This window comes from Octodon degus, unplaced genomic scaffold (assembly GCF_000260255.1).
Source record: "Octodon degus isolate 3935 unplaced genomic scaffold, OctDeg1.0 scaffold00081, whole genome shotgun sequence".
Taxonomy (NCBI): domain Eukaryota; kingdom Metazoa; phylum Chordata; class Mammalia; order Rodentia; family Octodontidae; genus Octodon; species Octodon degus.
Window position 1 is genome coordinate 7,210,897 of NW_004524657.1, and position 14,675 is coordinate 7,225,571.

Below are 14,675 nucleotides of genomic sequence, written 5' to 3' on the forward strand. Positions count from 1 at the left end.
TGCCACTGAACTCTCTCCCCGGCCCTTTTTAGGTTTATCTTGACAGCTAGATTTTAAAGTTGAAAACAAACTGAAGAAGATCTCTAACAGGTGGTTGGCATTTGCCTTCACATTCCAATCAATAATTGTGTGTCAAATTCTAAGTTACCACTGTGAATGGGGGCTTGGCATTAGTATATCAATAACTCACCTAAGTGCCAAATGAAGCAGCTTCCATCTAGAAAAGTTGCCTTGGTAAACTATAGTAGCAGCAATGAAAAGTTAAATGAATAACAGTTTATCACATGCAACTTCTTGAAGTTTCATTCCATCGAGGTCAAACAATGACCACAATGGTATCTTCTTTACTCACCTAGCAAATAATTTACCTTTAGAAAAATATAACCTGTAGAGATGAAATCCAACAGTTTTTCTGATTACTGAGGCATCAAATGCCTAACGTTGTATTTAGAAGTATCTTGATACTGCGTCATAGGTTTACCAGCAATTCCACAAGTTCCTTCTCCAACTTTGACAGTTACACGCTCAGGTGAGGCAAAACTACTCCTCTTTTACCTTTGGCTTTTCTTATTAGAATAGGCTCTGTTGTTGAACTGCTGCCACTTCACCTTCTGGTCTTCTCATTCCTGCTCAAGTTCCTTTATTCTTTGTGCTTTTTTCAAAGCTTTCTTCTTTTTATATTCATGCTGCTGGGCAATCATTTCTTTCTTTCTTTTTTTTTTTTTTTTTTTTTTTTTTTTTTGGTGGAACCAGGGATTGCACTCAGGCCCTTGTGCTTGCCAGGGAAATGCTTATTCCACTGAGCCATCTTCCCGGCCCCTAATCATTTCTTTTTTTGACGTGGATTTGCTGCCACTGTCCTTTGCCTTCCTTCCTTCCTTCCTTCTTCTACAGGCTTGAGGTTCAACAGTGGAGTCACTTCAGTGTTGCCATAACCAGCAAACGCAATTATGGCAGTGCTATTTTTTTCATCTATCTCCTCAATCTCTGCTTGTAACACTATCCGTCTTCACTCCAGACTGCCATACACTTGTCTCCTACTTTCCATGAATGAGTGGGCTGACTAGAAGCAAAACTGTCTGAACTTGCAAGAGTTTCTGAAGGTTGAGTTGACAGAAGGTCTTTGGTTAGTTCTATAACTTCATGTAAATCTTTCTTCAATTTTAGCAAATCTTCATTTTTCTCCATTTTCAGATCATGCAGCTTCTACTTGCTGGAGCTGAGCTTTAGAACTTGCCAAATGTTTTGCTAGGTCCCGTAACATCTTGTGTGGGACTAGAGGTGGGATAATGGGAGGGGTTCGGGGCAGATGGGCCCAGTGGAGGCTGTGGTAGCAGAAGCAGCAACAGTAAGGGTAAAAAAAAAAAATCTATGAAGGCAATTCAGTTCCAAAAGGAAGAACTCCATCGGCAATGAAAGGGAGGGGATCGCCAGCCCTTCTAACAGGGTTTTCTAGCATGACCCCAGCAGGCATATATATGTATGTATGTCTCTTAATTCTCTATGATGTTGTATTGGCCTGTATGTCTATTCATTTATCAGTACTGGGCACAAAAGGAAGGCTTCCTTTGGTCCATTGCCCCTGGCAGCAACTCCTCGAGGCAATTGTCCAGGGCTCCTGTTAGGCAAAGCCAGTGGCTGTGCCCCAAGTGTAGGGTGTGGCCTCCCCTCTTGCCTGGCTTCCAAGACAGGCTGGGGAAGACATTCTTCCAGTGCTAAGACTTGACACCTGCCGCTGTTCTCTCCTCAGAGTCTCAAATCTGTTTTAAATACCTTAGCCCAAGCAATCAGGAGGAGTCATGTGTCCTTTATTTTTACAGAAATGGGCTAAACTAGGAATTAAATGGAGTTGGAATTCTGGTTTTTTTCCCTGTCCTGTATAAAAATCCTTTTCTGTCATAAATTTATAGATACATAATTTTGACACTGCATCCACAGAGGGTGGCAGTGTAGAGAGGGATGAAGCAGAGACAAGGACTTTCAGGCCTCTGATCATGTGGGATTTACAGATGGCCCTAGCAGAATTATATGGAGGTGAAGTGCAGTGCAAATCTTGCAAGCCTGATAGACCCAAAGCTGCAGTCTTTTAAGAGACCACAAATATACCACTTCAATGATTTTATTCAGGTGAACATGAATACAGTGGATCACATGTATTCCCTGCACGGGGAAAATTGTGAGTGGACTTTTCAAAGAAGCAAAGGAACGTGGGGATACCCTTTTGAATGAAGCCACAAGATCCTCAAGTGATGACAAAGCCTTTACAGGTGTAGGATTTAAACTGGGTAATTCCTTTTGCAAACAGTCTGAATATACATGAAGAAAATCATTTGTGAGACGTTCAGATTTTGCTTGAGCTGTGGAGCAATGGTTTCAGTTTAGATGATGGAGAATAGAGACTTTATAATGACCCAACAAATGTTCAGTTTTTAGAGTCTTGAGAGAGATTGGTGCATGGTGGTCAAGTGAACTTGGGTATGGAGGATCATCAGGATCAAGAATACATAAAACCTAGACTGAGGTTCAAGGTTCTTAGAGGAGAAGGACAAAAACTTGGAAGCCTTACAACTGAAATAGGTAGCACACCTTCCTCCCCAGAAGAAGAAGATAAATCATACTTAATATAGTTGTTCTTAATGATGATTCAGTGTCAACCACAAAAATGCAAATCAGGTTAACAGATGGGAGTCGTTTGGTACAAAGATTTAACAGTACACCTAGGATCCTGGATGTCTGGGACTTTATTGTACGGGCTTGTATTGAATTTGCAACTCTTGACTTGATTGTTGTGGTGTCTTTTCCAAATAAGGAGCTAGTAGATGAAACTTTGATGCTGTAAGAAGCAGATATTGTTAACACTGTGATACTCCACCAATTAAAACGATATTGCTACTATCCATGCAGTTGCAGATAACAATAGGTAATGTGCCATATTAATAAGGAAAATACTGTACTTCCAGCATTGAAAAAAACTCAAATTATTTTTATTGTACAGATAAATTTTGGTTTTTATTGGTATTATATTGCACAGGCATAACATAGATGAGTATCTTAAGGTAAATGTGTTTGAAAGTTTAATTGCAGGGTTTATAATTCTCTGGGTAAATCAGTTGGGTATGTGGTGAGTGTTAATGTAGCAGCATTTGCTGCAGAGATAATAAAAAAAACCCTTTGTGATAAACACGTTTGGTGAAATTTTCACTAAAGTTTCTTGACGCAGCAATGACCAACAGCCATTCAGAGTTTCTTTGCTCAAATAAGTTGAAAAGCACTGAAAAGTGCCTAAATTCTGATTTTGAAAGTATTTGATCATGTAATAATTATTCTTCCTATTAAAGATTTACACACTCTTTTGAGTGTTCATCATTTTCTCATGCTCCTCTTTTTTTGATCTCTCTTTTTTTTTTTTTTTTTTTTTTTTGTGGAACTGGGGATTGAACTTAGGTCCTTGCACTTGCCAACGAAGCACTTATTCCACTGAGCCATCTCCTGGGCCCCAATTCCTCTGTTTTTTATCTGTCTCTGCTTTAATGTCTTTCATTTTAATCATCATTTCTTTTTTTTTTCTTTTTTTAGGGAAGGGTTTACAGGGTGTTCAGGGTCTCACTACTAGATTGGACTCAGAATGATCCGCCTGTTTACAGCCTCCCAAGAACTGGGATTGCAGGCATGTACCATCACACTCAGTCTCAATTGCAGTCTCAACTTGCCTCAGGGTGGGGCTGTCAGGCAGGTCTGGGGATCAACCAACCAACCCCCTCCAGCCTTCCCTCCTCCTTGCCTGTTTGCAGAAACTTTACAATACTTTTTTTTTTTTCAGTGCCACTGAGCTATCTCCCTGTCCCTGCAGGAACTTTAATCTGGTGAGCTATTTGGCCGGCCCTAGCAGTGCTTTAAAATCAGGTATCTACAATCCCTCCCAGACTGTGCCTTGATTGCATTCATGCATTCAACAGATTTTTCTAGGAGATCCTTTATATATTCTAAACAGTTTTCTGTTTAACCTACTATTCTATTCCAGAACAAAGCTACTGTAGAAATATAGGAATGTAAATTCAGTTAAACTGACTTTAAAGAATTACCAGCACAGGCTGGCCAGATAGCTAAATGGATTAAAGCACCTGCTTGGACAGATGAAGGGGCCCTGGAGTTTGATCCCCTGGCTTGCATGCTGGTCTTGCCCCTGGGTGTGCTGAGACAGAAATTGAGGCTGGGCATGGTGGCACACACCTATAATCCCAGTGGTTGGGAGGTTGAAAAACAGAAGGATCAATACAAGTCCAGCCTGTGTAGTGAGACCCTGTAGACCCTATGCTAAATACATTAAAAAAAAAAAAAAAGAATTACTAGCATAAATGTTTCTGCTAACACCAAGCATTTCTCCAGTGTGGTCTACTACATGAGGATTTATAGATATGGTGTTCTTCCCAAACCACACTTCTTCTTTTCTTTGGTCATCATTTCTGGTTAGTTTTGTATTGCACCCATAACAAATTATAGTTTGTAGCTTAAAGTAACATAGATTTATTTTCTTAAAATTCTGTAGGTTAAAAGTTCAGTGTGGGTCTCATTGTACTAAAATCCAGGTTGGACAGGGCTGCATTTTTGTTTTTTGTTTTTTAAGAGGTTATAAAAAATCATTTCTTGGTATTTCAGCTTCTAAGGACTACCCTAATTCCTCGGCCTTTCTTCCCTTCTTTCATTTTAAAATTCACTGTCATTGTATCTCTTTGACCCTTCCCTGATCACCTCTCCCTGGTTTTTTTTTTTTGTTTGTTTGTTTTGTTTTGTTTTTTGGTAATGGCAATTGAACTTGGGACCTTGCACTTGCCAGGCAGGCACTTGTTTGACTGAGCTATATTCCTGGCCCTACATTTCCCTGGTAACACCTAGGAAAAGTTTTTTGCTTATAAGAATGTACATGGTTACTTTAGGCCCACCAGATAACCAAGGATTAGTTCTATATTTTAAGATACCATAGTAACATTAATCAGATTACAAAGTGTTTTAGTGTTTTGTTTGTTTTGTTAATTCATTTCAGGCTACTTGATCACAGGTTTGGAGATTAGGATATTACCTTGGATGAAAGAGCATTATTATTCCTACTTACCACATTTGACATTTCTTAAAAAATTTACTTCTATCCCAGATAAATTTATCCCACCCAAGGGTGCTCAGAAGTCTAAACCTGTAACAACATTAACTCAAAGTGCAAAATCTTACTTGAATTTCATTACTCAGAAATTCCAAATCTCATTTAAATCATCTCAATTAAGAGACTCTGGAAGGGCTGGCCTGATAGCTCAGTGCTCTAAAGTGCTTGCTTAGGTCAACGCAGGGACTGGGGTTCAATCCCCAGCCTGCTGTTCTTGCCTTGCCCTGGGGCACACTGAGATGGCAGTTGAGACTGGGCATTGTGGCATGTGCCTGTAATCCCAGCACTTGGGAGGATGAAAAACAGGAACATCACTCACTGCAAATCCAATCTGTGTAGTGAGACCCTGTACTAAAAAAAAGGTGAGAGAGACTCTGGGTATGAATCCCCAGGCATAACTTCTCTTCACCCATGAATCTAGAAATTAAGCTGTGTCCCCCCAAGCATAATTGCATACAATTGTAGAATAAGTTACAAACATTTCTGTTCCACAAGCAGGGAACGAGTGAAGAAAGGAGCTGAGCAACGTACAAGTGCAGCAGGCTCACACTATCAGGTTTCACGGCCTAGGGTTGATTTGTAGTTCACAGGCCTTTTCTTTTCATGAAAGGTGCACCTCTAGCCGAGCTTGTTTTTTCCATTTGTATCACATTCCCATACTTTTCAGTTTAAGGTGTCAGTGTTCAGCTGTAATATTGTCAAGAAACTGAATCCTGTATGTGTGATGGGGACTTCACTCCATGGACAGGTTGCTTCTTCACACATCTTTCCTAAGTAATCCCACCTCTGTTTTTGGGTTTTCCTGAGATAGCTAAAGTATATGAGTCACACCCTTAACCTCTTTAGAGACCAAGTTCTCAGGCCTTTTGAGTTTTGTGACATACTATGAAAAGTAGTATGGCTGTACCCTTATCTCCCTTTGTAGAACAGGCCTTTCTGCTGTGTTAGGGTCTTTTGTCATTTGGATAGGCTGAGGATTTCCTCAGTCATCAGTCTTAGTTTCCTACTTATCAGTTCTTCAATTTATCAGTCTCTTTCACCTCTTACTATAATTGGCAAGAAGAAAGCAGGTCAAATCTTAAACAGTTTCTTGGAAATTTTAGCTAAATATTGAAGTTTATTGTTTATAAGTATCTGCTTTCCACCTAATTACAGTGTTGAGCGGGGCTTTTGTCACTATGTGGTAAGGAACTCTTCCAGTTTTTCAATGTTTTTTTCATTTCCTTCGAGCCCTCAGAGACAACACCTTTAACATCAGGATTCTCCTAAGAGTGTGGACAGCCTTTTACATAATCTCTGGGGTGATATAGGTGTTCTCTGCCAGCCTCCTTCTTTGTGCTCTCTCTCATATTAGCTTCTAAATTTTTACTAACAGTCTGTTTAAGGAAATTGGATTCTATCATGCTCCTCAAAATTATCCCAGCCTCTGCCACCATTCAATTCCAAAACCACCTCTGCCTTTATTTAATACCTGTTATGCAACACCCCACTTCCAAAACAGGAAAAAATTATTTGAAAATTAATTTTTAAAATTATTTTCTTCTTGTAGTTTCTTTTTATTAGTTCAGCACATGCAAAAACTATTGCCATTTTTTATATATAATTGTCTTCCAAAATATAGATTTATTTATATAGGAGAGTTAAGCTTTCAGAAGAGATAACAGTATATTCATATGTGTTATGTAGTATTTTACTACATTGAAAGTCATATTCCTGAATGGTTTTTACTATTGCAATCACTGCACCTTTTCAAATAATAATCTCAGAAAAAATCATAAAAATGAGCTACTAGATAAATATGTGAAGAGAATCATTTTGCATGATGTATGTAATCGAAAACGTTGAAGTATCTGGTTACCAATAAAGTATGTTTCCATTGATACTGAAAAAAAATTATATCTTGTTGCTTGGGGAGAATTTTTATTGAAAGATTTGAGGAGCTCCCTTTTCTTTTTCTTCCTCATTGGAATTTCCAAGATAAAAACTAGGTTTAGTAATCAAAAGAAATCACAGGGCTTAGAATACGATGATAGTGAAGGCTAAGACTTATGACAATGAAAAGATGCAAAACAAAATTAATGAATAGAATATGTACATAGGCAAAACTGGCTCTGCAAGAAAACTGACTCAAACTTCCAAGAGTAATTCTTTCAGTACAGTCACATAAGACACACTTAATTCCTTGTGTAATGAATTATATTGACATGTATAAGGAATGTGCCAGGGATGCTCATTAGAGACTTAGTTCCTGAAGTTTTTATGGGTACTGGTGATGGAGGCATATTACACCCAGAAAGTCCTCTGTAGTGGAAAAGGGTTTGTTCAGCATGTTATAATTTGGATGAAGACCAAGACCACGTGTTGAAGGCTTAATTGTCAGCCTATGGCATCACTGGGTGGTGGTAGAACTTTTAGGAGGTGGGGCCGCCTAGTGGAGGAGGTTAGATCAGTGCATCCCAGGGGGAGATGTTGAGACTTCAGCCTGTCCTTCTCTCTCAGTCTCCCTCTCTCTCCATCCTCCTCCCTTTCCTTCTTCCTCCTTTCTGGCTGTGATGATGTAAGCTACTTTAGTTAACCTCTTGTGTTTCTCCATGGCTTCTCTGCCTTTCCACAGTGCAAAATGGAGCCAACCAGTCATGGACTGAAGCCTTGGAAACTGTAACCAAAATGAATCTTTCCTAAGTTTATTGTAGGTCTTTGTGACATTGATAAAAAAAAATCAACTAATATAATGTAAACCACATTCATTATTTAAATAGTGTAGGTCATGCTTACAAAATTTAAAGAACATTTTATGTTACTGCAAGAACTTTTAACATATGTGCTCCTAGATGACAGCAAAGGGCCAGCCTTGACATTAGTCCTTTCTAAATATAGTAGTTTCTATATCTGGTAGTCTGAGCAACAAATTGAATGATAGCAATATGTAATATAGCAACCATTGTTAATTTCCTATTCTTATTTTGAAGTTCTATATCATTTTTATTGTTTTATGTTGCTTTGTTTTTGCCTTTGTTCTTGTTACATTTTTTCTCTTTAAACTAAAATAAAAAATAAATATAAGCAGTTTTGTACCTATTATAGTATTTTTGTGTGTGTGGTGTGCATAGTCCATCCATTGGCCAAGGCATCTTATTGTAAAATTATTAATAGGCTCCCAATTTGCAGGATGAAATCAGTAGTACTGACTTCACTTGAAATTCAGGGGTCTTAGATATATTCAGTTAAAAAAATCCCTTTAACTGTAAATCTGCATGTTAGCCAGAGGTTCTTATTATTTATATTAACCTCTTTTAATTTGACTCAGGCATCAAATCAAATCAAATACATTGTAATTCTGATTAGTAAATTGAAGCTGATTAACATGTCATGAGAATCTAGGTACATAACAAGAGGTACAGAGTTTGCAACTAAGTCATCTCGATGATGATACATACTATTCAGGGGATACAGGCTAGATGAAGGTTAATAGGGCCTCGGTGTGCCTTCCCACTGTGTATCCTCTTGCTGCAGGTCTCCATGTCCTCAAACAACTCAGTTCAATCTTTCATTTTAGACAAACTATTCAAAGGCAACCCGTTTCTATTAGTATTATTTCTCTGTGGCATCATTTTAGTTAGTGCCACATGAGTATGGACAGTGTTGGGAAGTGTTCCTGGTGAGTGTTGGAGCTGGGGCTATGCCTGGCTGTCTCCTGGACAGCACTGCTGTCTGGGATCATTGGCTTAGCCGTCAGCTGAAGTTCAAGTCCTCAGAGCCTTTTGCTGTTCAAAAGCAGCAATGCAAGATGAATGTGCTTTTCCACCTACATCTTCCCACATGCTGGGTTTTCGGTTTTTCACTGTTACTATAAAATTAGTGTGTTACTTAGAAATAATAATTTTACATTTTTCCTTATTGTTATCTGGATTTTTTTAAGCTGGAAGGGTTATACAAATTTATGCAGAAAAATATTTTTTTAAATGTCAACCAGAAAAACATCATGTTTAAAAATTGGTTATAAAAAAAAAGAAAAAGAAAAAGGGCCAGGGAGATGGCTCAGTGGAATAAGCACTTCCCTGGCAAGTGCAAGGGCCTGAGTTCAATCCCCAGTACCGCAAAAAAAAAAAAAAAAAGAATTGGTTATGACAAAACCCCAAATTTTCAGAACTATGATGTGCTTACATAACTTGCTCTCATTCTGTCCTGGTCATTTATTTAAAAAACAGTCTAGTAAAGATCAACTTTTATCTGGGACAGCTGTATTTAGTCAGGGCCTCATGCATGCTATAGAATGGTGAGTGCTCTCTAGTGCTGAGCTAGAACTACAGTACTGGGACAATTGCACTTACTAACCAAACCATAATTAAGCAGAAGGGTGCACAAAGTAATCAGGGTATCAGTTCACTGTTGCAAACTTCAAATAATCTGGAAAACTGAACACAAGGTAGTATTTGTGAGACTTTTCTGAGCAGTCAAGAGTCCTATCTATCAGGAGTGGATGGAGAGACCCCTGCCCATGCTCTGCTGTCCCCTGACTTCAACTGTCAATAGCAAACACACATGAAGTAGAGTTCTCATGAGCAAATTAGTACCTGTGATTTTTCATGTGTCACCTTGATTTGTCATGATTGAATATTACTCCTAGATGTGTCTGTGAAGCCGTTGATGTGGTGAGCATTGTAATTGGTGGACTCAGTAAGGAGGATTGTTGTCTCCAGTGTGGATGGGCATCAACTATCCTCTAAGTGCTTTTACAGAGCAAAATAGAGGAAGAGTAATTTGTTCTTTTGTGTGTGTCATTGCATGGCACAGGATATTTCATCTCATTTTCTCTTGCCCTTGCACTTAGATTTGCACTACTGGCTCCCTCGGGTCTCATGCCTTTGGACACAGACTGAGTTATACCACCAGCTCTTCATTCTTCAACTTACAGATAAAAGGTGCTAGGGCATCTCAAAATCCATAATTGTGTTGATCCATTCATTCATTCCATTCTTCTGTGTATGTGTCTTATGCGTGTGTATGTATGTGCCTGCACTCTCCTGTCTGAGTGTTCTTTTGTCCAGCTCAAACAATTCGGTTGAGTCCTTAGTTGTAGAAAAATTATCCAAAAGCAGTCAGTATGTTAGAGGTTCTCTGGAGAACCTTAATACAGTGCCTTTATAGGAAGAGACGCAAGAGTAATAATTTCTCTCTTGGGCATATGAGGATTCACTGAGAAGGCAACTATCTACAAGAGAGGGAGAAAGTTCTCACCAGACATTGATTTCTTAGTTCTGTTATTTTAAATTTATTTATTTATTTATTTGCTTATTTATTTATTTGATACAGGATCTCACTACACAGTTCAGGCTCATAGCGATCTTCCTGCCTTAGCCTCCCTAGTGCTGGGATTACAGGCATGTGCCACCACACCTGGTTCCAGGGCTGGCACTGCATGTGGTACCAGATACCTAACTCATGACCTTGCACTTGCCAAGCAGTTGCTTATGTCCCTGAGCTATCCTCTCAACCCTTTTTGGTTCTTTAATCTTGGTCCTCCCAGCTCCCAGAACTATGTGTAATACAAATCTGTTAATTCACTCTATCCATGGTATTTTTATTTAGCAGCTTGAACTAACAACCACAGTTAAGTTTTGTGGACAAACCTGGTACTACTTCTCCAACAAAAGTTATCTGATAATCTATTTTAAGTAATGGAGACAATCAGCAGTGATGCCATATCTGTAGCTTTTGCTGGGTCACTGAGAAGGAGCTTTGCCCTAGTAGCTAACAAAAATTTTATAGCAAGCATGCATTTTTCTCTAAGGCAAAAAAGAAAATTATGTAAGCCATTTTTTTAATACTTAGGTTATTTTTCCTTATAACATGCAAAGTGTACAATGCTCTAGAAATATTGGCCTGGTCATCAGGCCTATCATCTTTTTTAGATTCTTGGAAGGGTTTTCATATTCAAATATCAAAAAATCTCCCTGTTTGAAAATGCAAGATATCTCGAAGGTCTCTTAGAATATTGACAGCAAGGTTTAAAGAGCCTTGCTTCAAACCTGGCTGTGATACTTAGGAATTTCTTCTCAGGAAGGTGATATTGTGTTTGAATTTCAATTTCCTCATCTGCGAAATATTCTACAAATTTAGTCACAGGGTTGTTATAATAAAAATAATAACATTTATAAAATACCTGGTTCCCTACTTGACAAAGTACAGACCTCATAAAAGTCATATTCTCTTTATCTTGAAAACAGTGAACAAAGACAGGAACTATAAATTCATAGAAGTTTTTAAAAAATAATATCCCTAACTACTGTAAACAACCAAAAACAATAGCCTAATATAACCATGTACAGGATTTTAAAAAATTATAGGAATATATATATAATAGCTCAGTGGACTAAAGTCCCTGCTTAGGCAAGCTTAGGCAAGTGCCGGGACCATGTTTCAAACCCTAGCACTACATGCCATGCCAGTCGTGACCCCAGGGCAGGCTGAACCAGGTAGAGTCCGGGTGCAGTGGCACATGCCTGTAATCCCAGCACTGGGAAGGCTGAAAACAGGAGGATCACCAGGAGTCCAAGCTGCATAGTAAGATCTTGCAACAACCAAATTTATTTAGAAAATGCATATATAATATAAAATAATATATATTAATATGTAATATATAAGCATGAACTAGCATTATTCCATAAATCTGCATAAATTTCCATAATATTGGTCATTGTATAAATAAAACTGTATAGCCATATTGAAAGAAAGTTGAAGCAAAGTGAAATTAATCTAAGGGGACAAGGTCAGAAATAGTAATCTCCGGCCGTGGTAGCACATGCCTATAATCCTAGCACTTGGGAGGCAGAAATCAGGAGAATCACTACAAGTTTGGACTGTGTAGTGAGACCCTGCACAAAGAAAACAAAAAAAGAAATAGTAATCTTTGAAGGGAGTACAGATTGAAAGGGGGATAGAACGAACTTGTTGGAGTGCTGGGAATACTGTGTGTCTTTATCTACACAGTGGAGGATGATAGAGGGGTGTACATATGTGCAAATTCATCAAACTAATTCTCATTTCATGCATTCTACACTTGCAAGTGCGTTATTTGTATGTTTCATACTTTGATGAAAACAGCTTACTTTGACCTAGAGCTGGATTTTCTGACAACACCCGTTTGACTTTGTAGGAGAATGTTTCACTGTGACATCTCAGCAGCTGGCCACCTGGCAGGCTGTAGTCTTTCCCTTGTATGAGGCCCCATCTCACTGCCAGCCTGCAGCTAGGGGACAGGCATATGTATGAGGGTCATGCTCCATCATAGTTGACAGCTGGAGATGCCATCGCATGCCCCTGGCAGTGCAGCTCAGGGAAATGCAGGCAGTGGACTGTGCTTCCTGCCTCTGGGCTGTGAGGCACAAGTCCCAGCAATGAGAGGATTTAAAAAATCTCTCAAAGGGGAGGGGAGTGTGGGCCGCACAGTTTATAAATAGACATTGCTCAAGGCTGCCTGATGATGAAGCTTTTGTTTAGTAAATCTTTCTTCTTTAAGGATGCCATTGACAGAGACCATTTCAAAGTACCGTTTTCATTTTGTCTTCTGCGAACATTCTGGGCTTCGTCAGGTCAGCCTTGTGGGCTGGTATTCCTGTTGGGTTTAGGGCCAGACTCTCAGTATTTTGAATCACCTTTACATGGAGCACAAAGGTGATGATGATGGTGACGATGATGTGTCTTTTGCCAAATGGATGAGCAGCTTCTGGGGCCACAGCTGGCAAGAGGAGGAGAAAGGACTTCGGGAACACCACCGCCTGCATGGTACCAAGTACAGGAAAACCTCCCTGCCCTGCCCAGTGAGTAGTTATCATGGAATTAGGGGAGAGCTAGACGAGGGGAGGGGGTTTCTCTTCGAAAATTTTTGAAGAGTATTTTTCTTTGAAAACAGTACTTCCAGGGACTGGGGATGTAGCTCAGCAACTAAAGTACTTGCTTGGCAAATGCAAGGTCCTAAGTCCTAAGTTCAATCCATGGTATGAAAAAAAAAAAGAAAAAAGGAAAGAAGAAAACAGTACTTCCAAACCTCTTTAAATACCCTCGAAAACCCATTTTACCATTGTATCTTGTTTTTTAAGGGTTCTGATTTTGAATCTATTAGATAACAATTTCTTTGTTTTTTATAATCCAAGATTTTTTTTTTTTTTTTTTTTTTTTACCACTTAGGTCTTTTGATAAGCCTGAAATAATTCCACTGAGTGGTAGAATTCAAACCAAAGGAAAGAAACTTGGTGTTACAGTCTCTGTGACTTTCTGCATCAATGAGTGATTTCCCCTGTCTTTTTGAAATGCAAAAAAATAGCTTTACTGTTTGGGGGACCTCTAAGGAATTGGGGATTCTGCAAAACAAATAACCTCTGATAAATTGTTGTGCTTTTTCTCCTTTTTCTGATGAGGAAAACAGTGGAAATTCTCTGGTTAGCACCATTTGCCCATTGACAAGGCTGAGTGTCAGGTGGAGAACAAGATTTCAGCAGGACAGTTTCCAAGAGGGGAATCAGTCAACTGACCAGCACTAAGTACAGGGGGGCAAATCACTCTCCTCAACTGAGGTGCTGAAAAATCTCACTGTAGACAACTTTGTCCTGTGCTTCACAGTTATGTGACAATGATCTGGGTTTTGGTTTTCATAAGTTACTTAGGATTCTAGTCACCAGAAACTTCTTCCCCAGTCCCTTGCTTCTGCCAACTCCAGAGCCTACTAAGTCACGGGGTAAATTGATTTGACTTTTTTTTTTTTCAAATGTATTTAGTACAGGGTCTTACTACACAGCTTGGACTTGTAGTTCTTCTCCTGTCTCAGCCTCCCCAGTGCTGGGATTACAGGAGTGTGCCACCATGACCAGTCTTGGTGCCTGGCTTAGCACACCTGAGGGTGGGGCCAGTGCAGCACGGGGTGCCAGGAATCGAACCTAGTCCCTGCGCTTGCCTATGTAGGTGCTTAGTCTGCTGAGTTATCTCACCTGCAGACAGTTTGATTCACTTTTAGCTTCAACGTTTCCAAATGGATAATACCTGTGAGATGTAGTAAAATATACCAAAGAACCTCTTACTATTGCCACTCAGAAAGCTTGAGTAATGAAACCTCTCTGAAACACAGCTATTTCAAAATAGCTTTTTTACACACACTCTAGGACAAAAGCCAAGTGTCAACATTCCCTTGTTTTCTTTCTAGAAATGAAAAAGGAGAGTTGGACTTGATCTCTGAGAAACTTTGTAGCTCTAGCTTTCCATGATTCTGTTTTGTATGGCACTCCCCTTTTAATCTCTGTCTGTCTCTCTTTGTCTCTCTCTCTCTCTCTCTCTCTCTCTCTCTCTCTGTCTCTGTCTCTCTGTTTCTGTCTTCTGTCTCTGTCTCTCTGTCTCTGTCTGTCTGTCTCTGTCTGCCTGCCTCTCTGTCTCTGTCTCTGTCTCTTTCTCTCTCTGTCTCTCTCTCTGTCTCTCTCTCTCTGTCTCTCTCTGTGTCTCTGTCTCTCTCTGTGTCTCTCTCTCTCTCTCT

At 39.3% G+C, this 14,675-nt stretch overlaps 1 protein-coding gene and 2 pseudogenes across 1 annotated transcript in view; 2 read left to right on the top strand and 1 right to left on the bottom strand.

Annotated features, from left to right (window-relative positions):
* Window positions 1-416: 416 nt before the first annotated feature.
* On the bottom strand, window positions 417-1,264 carry LOC101569096 (annotated as a pseudogene).
* A 730-nt stretch (window positions 1,265-1,994) lies between these two features.
* On the top strand, window positions 1,995-2,914 carry LOC101570568 (annotated as a pseudogene).
* A 9,902-nt stretch (window positions 2,915-12,816) lies between these two features.
* Window positions 12,817-14,675, top strand: part of Lnp1 (leukemia NUP98 fusion partner 1) — a 21,729-nt gene continuing 19,870 nt past the window's right edge. The window contains exon 1 of the mRNA XM_004636622.2: window positions 12,817-12,975. Within this exon, the coding sequence (XP_004636679.1) occupies window positions 12,817-12,975 (159 nt within the window). The remainder of the gene's footprint in view (window positions 12,976-14,675) is intronic.